We start from the raw sequence: 12,718 nt of genomic DNA on the forward strand, positions 1-12,718 counted from the left end.
TTTTTTTTTTTTTTTTTTTTTTTTTTTTTTTTTTTTTTTGTTTTGGGTGTAATGGGCTGGTAGTGTTGATGGGTAATGAAGTGTTTGATGAAATGCCAAGGTGAAATTTGTTAACAGATGATAAGATTAAGAGAGAAGGTTGTTGATTAGGAGGTGAAAATGCTGGGAGTTTCGAAGATGGTTCAATTGCTTGCGGGAGAAAAACGAAGTGATGAGTTTTTGAATGTGTTTATATTATCTGTTTCTGCATGCAAATAGATGTCAATGAAAATAAGAGAAAAAGGGATGGTACTTGATTTTTTTTTCCTTCAATTTTTCTATCTCTAGTCATTGATTCTTCTTTTAGAAGGTATAATTCTATGAAGAAAAAAGAGAAACGAGGAGAAGATAAAACATTTCTTCCCATACCATCTTCAAAGAAGATTATGAAAAGCCTCCCTAATTGGTAAAGTGTAGGTTGCTAGGCATATTTTTTGCCCGGAAATTCAATATCAAGACATTCGTATGTACAACAAAATCAGGCATTTGCTTATATACTTTTTCACTTTTCATGGTTCACAACTAGTTATAAGGCCTTTTTCCGAAGTGCTGTGTACCTAATAACAAGGGTCTGGTTTTGGGGCTACTTTCTGAATCAATGCAGGTCCTGTGACTGTGGCTGATCAAGCAGCGGAGGAATCTATGGTTTCAGTTTTAATGGAGAACTTTCCTTCTCATGCTATGTTAGTTTTTTCCAACTTTTCTTGTTGGCTCTCAAAAACGATTGCCAAATCTTGCACGAGGCTAATATCTAACTAAAATTTCAATCCCTTGTGAAACTCTTATGTTTAACTCTAGTTGCTACCTAAAAAACGATGATGTCGATCTATGATGTGTCATTTCCTTATATAGATATGTTGTGACTGCAGATATGGTGAGGAAAAAGGATGGAGATGCAAAGAGAATTCAGCTGATTTTGTTTGGGTTTTAGATCCAATAGATGGCACAAAGAGTTTTATTACTGGTACTTTCCGGGTGTTCCTTCTTCCTTATCTGATTTAGTTGTTTATTGATCATCGGATGTTTCAGGAAAACCCCTATTTGGCACTCTGATTGCATTGTTATATAGAGGCAAACCAGTAAGGACAACCAACCACACTCTTCCTCTCTTATTGCATCATTATATTTCCTCCTTATTTAAGTGTGTAGTTTGTTCTATTGTTCAAAAAAGCCCCGACATTGGTTTCAAATCCAAATAATTTTGAATCAAATAGAAAGGAAACATAGTGATGCAGTTGTGAAGTTATAAATGGAGAAATGGAGATGAAAATATCTAAAAATGTATCCCCAATGTTCTACCTTTATCTGCTACATTAATGATAAGATGGTGTTGATCTTCAGATTCTGGGCATCATTGATCAGCCTGTTCTGAGAGAAAGATGGATAGGAATAAGTGGGAGGAGAACTGCATTGAATGGACAAAATGTATCTACAAGATCTTGTTCAGACATATCACAGGCCTATTTGTATGTTTTCCCTTTTATGGTGTTTTCTTCTCTTAGTTTCAAAGTTCAGGTTATTGCTATATTACGCATGGTGAGCAATAGGATTCTCAATCGTATTCGCATTATTTGTATGTTTCTTTAATGTTTTGGGATCTGTGCAGATATTGGAGGCAGGATAGAGAATCCTTTCCTTCTTTTTAAATAGTTTAGAATAAGACTTGAATGGGTAAGACTAAATGGACCAAAATTGAAATTAAATCTAGGAGTTCATGGAATAAGAAAAGGTAGGTAAAGCTTGGGAACCAAAATCTAGGCTCCAAAAGTTGATGGGTTTACTTTTACCTTCTATTCTCGGGTGTACGTGTTAAAAGCTTTTTCGCCCTTCTTTGTTTGGGTTCGTTTGGTTGTTTCTTATGAACCCTCTTGTCTGTGTAGATATACTACAAGCCCTCATTTATTCAGCGGAGAAGCCAACGAGGCATTTGCTCGTGTGAGGAACAAGGTATGCATGATAACGAAAATACTTAAATATTCTCAATATTTCTCATGGTGTTTTATGCCAAGATAAAAGATGTCTTTTCTCATTTTCTGATAAAATCATCGGAAGTTCACTTGATGTTTTATTTGGTGCACATGGTTAGAAAGAACCACAGATTTTGGAATTGATAGAAAGTTTTACCATCTCCAAGGGAGTGGAATGCAGTTTATGTCTTGGATCTCATCCATTAGGAATACACCAACGGACAGTAAACCTCAAAAGACAAGCAAAAGCAGAACTGAGGCAAGAACTATAACCAAAACTCTTAGAAAAACAAAATTGAACCTAGGAAAGGAGTGCTATTCTCCAAATATCTTCACACTTGATTAGGTTTTGGTGAAATGACATACACAAAACAGCAGAAAAACAAAACCCGAGACAAACCCAAGCAACAGAAGGTGAATCAGACTCCCCACGCTCTCTTACATGCTGGCGCGTGGCTGTGGAGGCAAAATAGATCGGTTGTGTGTGTAGCTCACGCATAGCTTTTTTGGGCAAATGGTGGCGCAAACCTACTCTCTTTACAGCAGTGCTCCTCCTGAGGTGAGTGGTGTCGACAAATGGCCACTCTAACTTGGTGACCCAAACTTCAAACTGTAGCTCTACGTGAAAGTGAAGAAACCCGAACCGCAAAGGAAAATTCTAAACCCCTAGGAGTTGTGCTGATACCATCTACGTGTAAGTATGCACAAATGGAGGTTGTACATTTCCACTCGAGTCTAACATTACCTTATCCTCCAGGTGGAAAGTTAGAAATTCATTCTTGACGAGGTCTCAAGATGCTTCAAATGATGGCAAAACCTTCCGTTTGGCAAGGACTTCCCTTTCCCTTGATCTGGCGAATAACGCTCACTAAGTTCCTTTTTTGGTTTATTTACCCACTCCAAAATAGCATCCAATAGAAAAGCCAGTGGAAGTTGGATAAATCAATTTCGGAATGCATACTATGTTGTTAGAAGACAACTCACCGATCACCCTCAAACGGGTAGGTCTTGGTAGCTCAGAAGAAACGAGAATATGCACATGATTGTTATCACACATATCTCCGACTTAATTTACTCACTGTGATGAAGAAAGTTACTAGAATTGACTCTGAGCAGTTTTCACTTTATTCTTTATGGATATATATTTTATTGTTTTTCCTCTATCCCATCGGTCTAAAAGAGATCTTGAGCAAGTTCGATCTTATGTTCACAATCGACTTTGTTGTGCAGGTAAAAGTTCCCCTGTATGGTTGTGACTGCTACGCATATGCGCTTTTAGCATCTGGCTTTGTAGATCTTGTGATTGAATCTGGGCTCAAGGTAATTGGTTAGGCTTCCATATGCATAGTTTACTCATACACAATCATCGTTTTAATTCACGTGGCCAATTCGAGCTCATGCACTATTTATATGGCCATTTGATGCATTGAATTGCCTAGTATATGAAGATCTAATCAACATAGCTTGTAATTCTTTCAGCCCTATGATTTTCTCTCTCTAATACCCATAATCAAAGGGGCTGGTGGTGTGATAACCGATTGGAAAGGAGAGGAGCTTTATTGGGAAGCCTTGCCTAATTCCCCTGCAACAAGTAATGTACACTTTTATGTATACTTTTTAAAGTGTGCTCGTTTTACATAAAACTAAACTCTTCTTGATTTCAGGTTTTAATGTGTTAGCAGCTGGGGATAAAGTTATCCATCAACAAGCCCTTGAATCATTAAGATGGGACTGATAATTCTAGACACTCACAAGAGAGAATGGTTTGTGACTGCAACTTTTGGCCTCTTGGACTTAGTAACACAGAATAAATAAGCAAATGCAAAGCATATCTAGTCTAGGTTCATTTTTTAGAAGAAACAGATCCTTCCCTCTTCCCTCACTGTTCATGTTAACGTAGGGGTCTCATGTTAAGGGAGGGGCAATAGCTCTCTTAGACGGAGTTTAGTGCTTTTGACATAGCCATTATATGTTAATCAGTGATTAAAATTGCCCGCCAATCGTAGATCGTATGGCTTATGGTTTCTTTGCATTACCTTAATAGGTTAAGAATATTAATCATGAGATCATTTCTTGAATACTGCCTATGAATGTATAATCTTCATTATGTGTACCTTGAGAAATTTCCAGGGAAGTGTTTTAAATTGTTTAACCTCAACTCAATGGTCCAGATATCTCAAAAGGATTCCCAGGGGCATCTTTTTCCTTGCAATTTTCTATGCTGCAACTATTTTAAATTTCCAGGGAAGTGTATCTTGCAGGCTCCATCATCTTTTTCTACGAGAAAGAGATTTGGGTTGGTTACAATTTTTGTAGCAGCGAAGCTCATCGTTAGCTAATATTGTGTGCTTTTATCCATTACCTATCGTCGTCAATCTCACAATCCACCTCTTTAGAGGGCTCAGTGTATTTACTGGCACATCACTCGGTATTTGGCTCTGATACCTTTACTGCTAGTCGATATTGTTCGCTTTGATTTATTACACATCATCGTTAGCTTCACGATTTTAAAATGTGTTTGGTCTATAGGGTATGCCACAGCCACGAGATGCAATTCTCCCCATTATGCTCTGCATGTAGTATTTGAGGTTCTACATTTTCAGCTGTTTAATCACCAGCTTTGAATTCTTTATTTCTAGGATTACTTTTAATATTACAAGTCATTTACCAGTGGTTAGGCCAACTAAAAAAGTGTTTAAATATATTTAATTGATTACTGTCATCAAATAGTATAAGTTTCCAAAACGTTGAGACTTCTCTGTTTAGTGTTACAATCACGCTATCTTCTGAATGTGAGGCTTGGAAATATAATATTCTGCTAGTTTGCTACATCTGATCTCGATGTGGGACAAGGATAGAACAATTGATGCACCTAACTCCAAAAAGACTACACATTAAGATCTAAAGAAAAATTATGAATCACCATTTCTCCCCTAACATAACAAAATTAGGTTAGCACTCCGTTAAATCCAAGGAGCAATTATTGCAATCTTTTCTTCTTGTTCATAGCTGAATCCCCATCATCAAGCATGACAAGGTCGTCGTCGTCGTCGTCAAGCTCTTCAAGTTTCTTCAAGCTATTAGCTTCATTAGCCATATCGACAGCTGAAGAAGGTGCCTTGCCTAGTTTTCGTTTCCTTCCGGATGCAACGATGTCCAAGTCTTCGTTCTTATCTGCCTCCGTAGCAGAGGGTGTTGAAGAGCTTTCTCCATTGCCCAAAGTCTTGCTGCTATCACCCTTTTCCAGTGAAGTTTGATGCCATCCAGATAGAACCATACCATCTGGTTCCTTCTCCTCATCAAATTCATCTCTGCACAGATTATTTCTGATTCTTGTAAAAGTAACTCGAACTTACGAGTACAAAGATAGAAATCTACACTTTTTTAATGGACGAGAACATTGTATTTGAAACTATTAGCTCCAATCCAATTCCCCGAAAAACCAACAGGAGAGTAAACAAGATATTATGTTTATTAAGGAAATAGAGATCAATCATTTTCTATGGAGCTACGGAGCTACCTGTTCAATTTGACTTTCAAATATAAGAAAAATATGATGTAACAACCTAAGCCCACCGCTAGCAGATATTGTCCGCTCTGGCTCGTTACGTATTGCCATCAGCCTAACGGTTTTAAAACGCGTCTGCAAGGGAGAGGTTTCCACACCCTTATAAGGAATGCTTCGTTCCCCTCTCCAACCGCTGTGGGATCAGAGGTCCACGTCCTCATTGGCACACCGCTCGATGTCTGGCTCTAATACCATTTGTAACAACCCAAGCCCACCGCTAGCAGATATTGTCTGTTTTGGCTCGTTACGTATCGTCGTCAACATCACGGTTTTAAAACGTGTCTGTTAGGAAGAGATTTCCACACCTTTTTAAGGAATGCTTCGGTCTCCTCTCCAACCGATGAGGGATCTCACATATGAAAACATCGTATGCCAAGTGCAAAAATGAGTAAGTTGAAATACCTATGTTTGATGTTGATACTGCAACTAAGCTCTTGTTGGAGATCCTCAACCGATAATATTGTCCCGCTAACGATTGGTGAAGGAAACTCCGACAGTACCTGAAATACATGTGAGCAAGGACTAATTTTTCATGGGGAAAAAGACCAATGATGAATGCATTTAACAAGAAAATCACACCTTCTCAAGGTTCGCAGCGTAATTTCCCACCATGTCTTCATCGAGATCATCGCCAACTTCGTAAAGAAGGGCCGATCCATGCATAATAAGCGGAAAGTTCATCCCAAGCTTCGCCTTGACTATCTTCTCGACAAAATCTCGCAGCTTTGCTTTGTGCGTATTTATCTCGAGTGATAGCGGTGTCTGTTTTGATCATAATATGTGCAAGTGAAGAATAAATCTCAATGGAATTCCCCAAGATAACCCGACAAAACACTCGAGGATGAGAATCATTGAAAGTACCTCGGAGCAAACGTAGCAGGATTTATTAGGTTCAAAAGGTTCCACGGGCATAAGAAGCATCTTCCTCGAAGGATGTTCGAGACAATACGTCATCCTACATGCGCATTCAAGTTAAGAATAGATTCAAGAGAACTAGAAGACAGGCAACAAGTTTAATACATGCGCATCTTTCTTGCTTTTCTCGAGATATCACCAGCATTTTCAAATGTCGTTTCCATTAGAACATAGATGGGTTTGTCACAAACCACCCCGCTTCGAGGCCCAACATCCTTGCTGACACTTGTTCTCCTCTCCAATCGATGTGGGATCTTACAATTCATCCCCCTTCGAAGCCCAGCGTCCTTTCTGACACTCGTTCCTCTCTCCAATCGATGTGGGATCTCGCAATCCTCCCCCTTTGAGGCCTAGCGTCCTCACTAGTCCACTTCCCTTTGGGGCTCAGCGCTCTCGCTAGCACAGCGCCCGGTGTTTGACTCTAATACCATTTGTAACAGCCCAAGCCCACCGCTAGCAGATATTGTCCTCTTTGGGGTTTCCCTTTCAGGCTTCCCCTCAAGGTTTTAAAATGTATCAGCTAGCTAGGGAGAGGTTTTCAGACCCTTATAAAGAAAGTTTTGTTCTCCTCCTTAGCCGATGTGGGATCTCACAATCCACCCCCCTTCGAGGCCTAGCGTCCTCGCTAACACTCGTTCTCCTCTCCAATCGATGTGTGATATTACAATTCATCCCCCTTCGGGGCCAACATCCTTGCTAACACTCGTTTCTCTCTCCAATCGATGTGGGATCCCACAATCAACTCCCCTTCGGAGCCCAGTGTCCTCACTGGTCTACCCCCCTTCGGGGCTTAGCGCCCTCGGTGGCACACTGCCCGATTTCTAGCTCTGACATCACTTGTAACAGCCCAAGCCCACCGCTAGTAGATATTGTCCTCTTTACGCTTTCCCTTTCGAACTTCCCCTCAAGGTTTTAAAACGCGTCTGCTAGGAAGAGGTTTCCACACCCTTATAAAGAATGCTTCGTTTTCCTCACCAACCGATGTGGGATCTCACAAAAACAATACTAACATAGAAATAACGTACCACAAACAAAATAACAATACTCAGTCTAATGATGTACAAGCACAGAAATAATAAACCACAACAACATTCCAGAGCATCAATAGAACATCTGTGAACCACAATAACTAAGATCAAAACAGAACATGAAATGGAATCCCATAGCAATATGAAGAAACTCCACATACCGATAATTGTGCGCCTCGTTTTGCAGCACCTTAATTGCCTCGATCACAATCAACCCAGCAATGATAGCATTGGTTGTTGCAACAGCATGCACAATGTTACCAGCAATACCTTTAGATTCAAAAAGGCTATGCATTGGAATACCAAAAGATTCAGCTCTAATATTTGCAGCAGCAGTGACAAACTCCACAGCTAACTGATCATCTTTATCAAAACTCAAGTTCCCAACATCCTGTATAGCACACCCATTTAGAAAGCCCACAAGCCCAAGACTTGCTGCTACAAGAACATCAAGAAGCCTTAAGGTTTTAATCATAAAATGAGAAGTTAAAACCAAACCTTTTCCCTTTTAGTGAAAAAAAGTTTAATAGCCTCGATGAAGATTCTGGAATTTTCCATAAGACTCCATATCTCCTGGGGATTTTTCATGCCTAGAGATGTCATGGCAGAAATCGAACTTTGATCGTCAGTGGCACAGTTTTTGTCTGAGTTTCCGTTCTGTTTAGTTGGTTCATCAGGCAGGATATCCCTACTATAAATAGGCCTTGGTTTATTGCGATTTTTCCATGTATCGTCGTTAGATAAGGCTACTTCGATATTGTACCCAAAAACATGATCAAACACTCTTCTTCCATACTGCTCAATGGTTTCGTCTTTGTAAAGTTCAAATATATCTTCAGCATGGTTTGATGAACTTGCAGAATCACTTGAACGTACGTTTAGATCGTTTTCTTGATTCTTATCTCCAAATAACTTTGCGAAAAGTAGATCTTTTGCCCAAACGATGCAGTGAACGAACTGCAAAGTTCACAACCATATTAAACCACAAAATAACAAAAGCAGGACCAGCTACACAACCTGGGGAAAATATATATACCCTAACAAATCATGTCTCTATGAGATGGGTCACAAAAATGAGCCGAGTTATGAACTTATGATCATACGTTCTTTAAATATACAACTGCCCATTATTGATAGTAGTAAATGAGTCGGTTCGTGGTTATATAAGCAGTCGCTACTGCTATGATTAGGATTTCTTAGTTGTATATTCGTATTATCGTTACTTAGTTGCGGAGGTGGCTGACTTATAAAAAGATGCGACCGTGTTAAGGACTCAGAGAAAATTACTGAAGAAAACAACAATAGAAATCTTAAGCCTGGTTTCGTACCTTTGACGGTGTACTAGTAATAGTACAGACAGGATATGTTTTTGGGGCCGGTTTCGGCTGGCACTCGTAGCATTCTGTTCTTCCCTTGACATGGACTGTGACCTGGGCCAAAGTTGAAATTAAATAGTTCAAACAGAGGAAAAACACCCTGACCAAGCACAAATTAACAATTAGCTAATAGTGATGAAGGAGAAATTAAGGTTAGCGTAGTATTCAAGTCATAGACTGGGAATGAGTGCAAAAAGGCCTCATGAATTTGTACTCAGGACTCTCTACATACACATATGTAACCATTAGCAGTTTGGCCATTTATCCAAGTCAACTAATCTCACAATTATCGTCTTCAAAGATTCTACTCAAACCTTCATAGTTTCCATAAATCAAAGTCACAGACTTGTAGACGACCGAGTTCATGTAACAACTCAAGCCAACCGCTAGCAGATATTGTTCTCTTTGTACTTTTTCTTCCGGGCTTCCCCTCAAGGTTTTAAAACGTGTCTGTTAGGAAGAGATTTCCACATCCTTATAAGGAGTGTTTCGTTCCTCTCTCCAACCGACGTGGAATCTAACAATCCACCCCCCTTGGAGAACGTCCTCGCTGGCACATCGTCCGGTGTCTAGCTCTAATACCATTTGTAACAGCCCAAGCCCAAGCCCACCGCTAGCATATATTGTCCTTTTTGGGCTTTCCCTTTCAGGCTTCCCCTCAAGGTTTTAAAATGTGTCTGTTAGGGAGAGGTTTCCACATCCTTATAAGGAATGTTTTGTTCCCCTCTCCAACCGACATGGGATCTCACAATCCACTCCCCCTTGGGGGCCCAGCATTCTCGCTGGCACACCGCCCGATGTCTGGCTCTAATACCATTTGTAACAACCCAAGCCCACCGCTAGCAGATATTGTCCTCTTTGGGCTTTTCCTTCTGGGCTTCGCCTCAAGGTTTTAAAACACGTCTGTTAAGGAGAAGTTTCTACATCCTTATAAGGAATGTTTCATTCCCCTCTCCAACTGACGTAGGATTTCACAGTTCCAATTTTTAATCACCTAGTGCTCACTTTGGAATATAAAAGGAAGAATTGCCACAAATCTCTCTTTGAAGATCCATGGAAAATAATTCACCAACATAATTTCCACAACTTTACCAAATCCCATTAGTTTCTTTGAACATTAAATAGAATGAATATTGATGACCATTTAGACTCGATATCATACATAGTTCAAGGAATAGCATGGCAGATGCATCACAAAATATCATTTGAAAAAATAAGTACTTCATTAGAAACCGGTTTCACTCGTTTTACCTCACAAAACATTGTTGTGCCAATGTTTCCAAGGAGAGACTAAAAAGTATAAAAAAATTGATGTCATAGGTTTCATATGCATAAACATTCAAAACATAAAGCGCTGTCATGTATATTTGAAAATATAGATCACCTGTCCAAGGAATCCAGTGGTTCCACTTTCGACTAGGGGAACATCAGCTGCCAAGCACAAACGATTCACATGTCGCCTTGCATCTAAGTTATCGAGTCCATTCAAAACAACATTAAATTGCTTAAAGAAATCTACATTAAATTCTTGGTTCTTGACATTTGCGTGATATGAGGTAATGCTAATGTGAGGTCTGAATCTTAGGACAGCATCCCGAGCAACCTAGCATAAAAAAAATTAAGCATCTGTAAGAAGTCAAGAACAGAACTGCATTGCCACCATGAGATGAAAAATGAAAATCCCTTACCTTAGCCTTTGATAGCCCTACATGGGATTTTCGGAATAAAAACTGTCGGTTTAAGTTGCTCACTTCTATGGTGTCCATGTCAATCTGCAAGTTAGAATTTCTTTTGATAAGTCAATCTGCAACTTAGTATTAAGCAACACACACGAGTCTAGTGGGAAAAAAGTCACGCCTAAGGCAAATCCACAGCCGATGAACACCGTCGTTCACATCAATATTGTTCTTCCGAACATCTTAAAGTGACCTTCAACAATTTCAATGCAAGTTAAAAACACATAATATATATCAGTCCTTTAAATTTAAAGAAAAATGCAATCAGTAGAGATTCCAAACTAAATTCTGACTGGTACAAGATTAACAAAAAAATAAAATGATGAACATTTATTAAGAATAGTAAACCCGTTACTATTTGGATACAAATATCAAACATATAAGTACATGCTATGTGCCGCCGCCGCCACCTATTCCTCATAAACGGAAAAACCTAAATCGATATGAATGAAAGATGCCTCTTTCACTTGTTTTTCTCCGTCAGAGCTCTATCATACTCCATCTATGAAATCATGGTCAGCTACTCCCAAGTATCTTCCCTGAAGAACTTAGGCTGACATGAGCAGCAGAAAGAAAGGCACGGAACCGATCGATGGTTCAAGTTGCCGAGCTTTGTGACAGAATCATGGAATTCAATGAAAGCATTGGAGCCGGTGGAACCCAAATGGGATTCATTCGCGTGGTCTAAGAAGGCCGAAGAAGAATAGCTTGCAGGTCAAAAAGAATTAAGAGAACGAAAGAAGAAGAGAAACATTTATCATCTCTACGGGGAAATTTTATGCATTACATGTGAACAATATCTCAAGAATCTTCACCAATGAAGATTAGTCTACGAGAAAAGGAGAAATATCTCTAAGATCTTAGTTCTTTCCAAAAGAAGTAGCTCTCAACTGTTGGATCAAAGACCTTTGCTATAAAGAGGCATAACACCAAACGAATTTTAAGTATAATGCTTGTAGAAGTATAGGAATTTGTTCTTTTCATGCCCTTTTATCTTTTGGGAAGAGGGTCCAAACGAAATTACTAAAATGCCAACAATTCTTATCCTGCAAAAGATAGTTCCATGGAAAACCTTACACAGATAACTACAAAACAGTACTGGTTGGGCATGCTACGAGCAAAACAAAAGACAAGGATGAAGAAGACTAAGAACAAAGTCTACTCTACCCACAAACTTCATTCAGCCAAAAGAGATACCCAATCATATTAAACCATTTAAACCCTAACCCACCAAAGTGGCAATACAAATCATCACCGAAGTTGAAATTTCTAAGCAGAAACAAAACAAAACGCAAAAAAACAGTGATTCTCAACAAAGAACTTCCAAAAAAAAATTACAATATGAATGTCCTGAAACCCGGAGAGAGCCAGAGTTTTGAGAAGCTCGCAGCCGATTCCCCCCGCTCCAACCATGAGCACTTTGGCGCCCTACAAACGCAACAACCCACTTGAGATATGGCGAAAAAACAGTGGAATTGAGTGGCGAGAGGTGAATTAAAAGAGAGATGGATGAAGGGTAAGACCTTAACGGCAGAAAACTGGTGGTGGGAGGCCATTGGAGGCGGGAATTGAGAGCCCAATGGAGGATTGACTTAGAGAAGACGCAAACAAGTGAGAAAGACCATGAAAATTGCAGGGGGTTTGGGGATTTGGGTGGGGGTTGTGGGATTGGGAAGAATCGAATGCGTAAATAGCTGAAATTATAAAGAATCGCCCAAGTGGTAAGCCCAAATGGGGTTCGCGCAGGGAAGGGCGGCTGAAGGAAGCGCCAAATAACGAATGGAAAATATATATAAAAAGAAGTCAGCATTGAACACTCGAAGCTCTTTCGCTATTCTTTTCCTCCGTTCTTTTTTTTAATTTTTTTTTTAATTTTTTTTTTTTTAATAATTCTTTGTTGGTGTTTCGATTTTTGATTCGAAGCTGGGTTGAACTCGCCAGATTTCCACTGACTTACTTGTCGGCTTCTTTGTCTCAAATAATAATTTTACATTAAATTGGTCATATTCATAAAATATTTTGTGAGATCACGTTCGGCTCAAGAGTGAAACGAAACATTTTTTTTATAAGGATGTAATAACTTTTTTCT

The 12,718-nt window shown here is 39.4% G+C and overlaps 2 protein-coding genes across 4 annotated transcripts in view; one reads left to right on the forward strand and one right to left on the reverse strand.

Annotated features, from left to right (window-relative positions):
• LOC111777092 (bifunctional phosphatase IMPL2, chloroplastic) overlaps positions 1-4,197 on the forward strand; it is a 4,764-nt gene extending 567 nt beyond the window's left edge. The window contains exons 2-9 of the mRNA XM_023656532.1: positions 644-722; positions 909-1,003; positions 1,069-1,118; positions 1,381-1,505; positions 1,920-1,986; positions 3,237-3,326; positions 3,486-3,597; positions 3,671-4,197. Coding sequence (XP_023512300.1) covers positions 644-722; positions 909-1,003; positions 1,069-1,118; positions 1,381-1,505; positions 1,920-1,986; positions 3,237-3,326; positions 3,486-3,597; positions 3,671-3,741 — 689 coding nt within the window. The 3' untranslated portion in view covers positions 3,742-4,197. The remainder of the gene's footprint in view (positions 1-643; positions 723-908; positions 1,004-1,068; positions 1,119-1,380; positions 1,506-1,919; positions 1,987-3,236; positions 3,327-3,485; positions 3,598-3,670) is intronic.
• Positions 4,198-4,697: 500 nt separating this feature from the next.
• On the reverse strand, positions 4,698-12,401 carry LOC111777091 (SUMO-activating enzyme subunit 2-like). 3 transcript variants are annotated; one of them, XM_023656528.1, is made up of 11 exons: positions 12,153-12,401; positions 11,968-12,057; positions 10,582-10,665; positions 10,278-10,496; positions 8,846-8,947; positions 8,016-8,474; positions 7,679-7,908; positions 6,436-6,529; positions 6,154-6,336; positions 5,977-6,074; positions 4,698-5,317 (listed from the first exon to the last, which is right to left on the reverse strand). In XM_023656528.1, the coding sequence occupies exons 1-11, from the start codon at positions 12,183-12,185 to the stop codon at positions 4,987-4,989; spliced, it is 1,923 nt and encodes a 640-aa protein (XP_023512296.1). In that variant the 5' UTR covers positions 12,186-12,401; the 3' UTR covers positions 4,698-4,986. The 3 variants fall into 3 exon arrangements, with proteins under 3 accessions (XP_023512296.1, XP_023512298.1, XP_023512297.1); XM_023656530.1 differs by lacking the exon at positions 12,153-12,401 and adding an exon at positions 10,751-10,822 and having other exon boundaries at positions 11,968-12,048; XM_023656529.1 differs by lacking the exon at positions 12,153-12,401 and having other exon boundaries at positions 10,582-10,822; positions 11,968-12,048.
• Between the last annotated feature and the right edge of the window lie 317 nt (positions 12,402-12,718).

Source organism: Cucurbita pepo, chromosome LG16 (assembly GCF_002806865.2).
Source record: "Cucurbita pepo subsp. pepo cultivar mu-cu-16 chromosome LG16, ASM280686v2, whole genome shotgun sequence".
Classification (NCBI taxonomy): Eukaryota; Viridiplantae; Streptophyta; class Magnoliopsida; order Cucurbitales; family Cucurbitaceae; genus Cucurbita; species Cucurbita pepo.

What these genes read in the sequence shown, in the direction of transcription:
- LOC111777091 (XM_023656528.1), bottom strand. Translation starts at nt 12,185, where the DNA reads ATGGCCTCCCACCACCAGTTTTCTGCCGTTAAG. An exon ending in GGTTTCAGGACATTCATATT is followed by an intron (nt 10,666 to 11,967) that starts GTAATTTTTTTT and finishes TCTAACTTGCAG; the next exon opens with ATTGACATGGACACCATAGA. An exon ending in CCTGCTACGTTTGCTCCGAG is followed by an intron (nt 6,337 to 6,435) that starts GTACTTTCAATG and finishes TGATCAAAACAG; the next exon opens with ACACCGCTATCACTCGAGAT.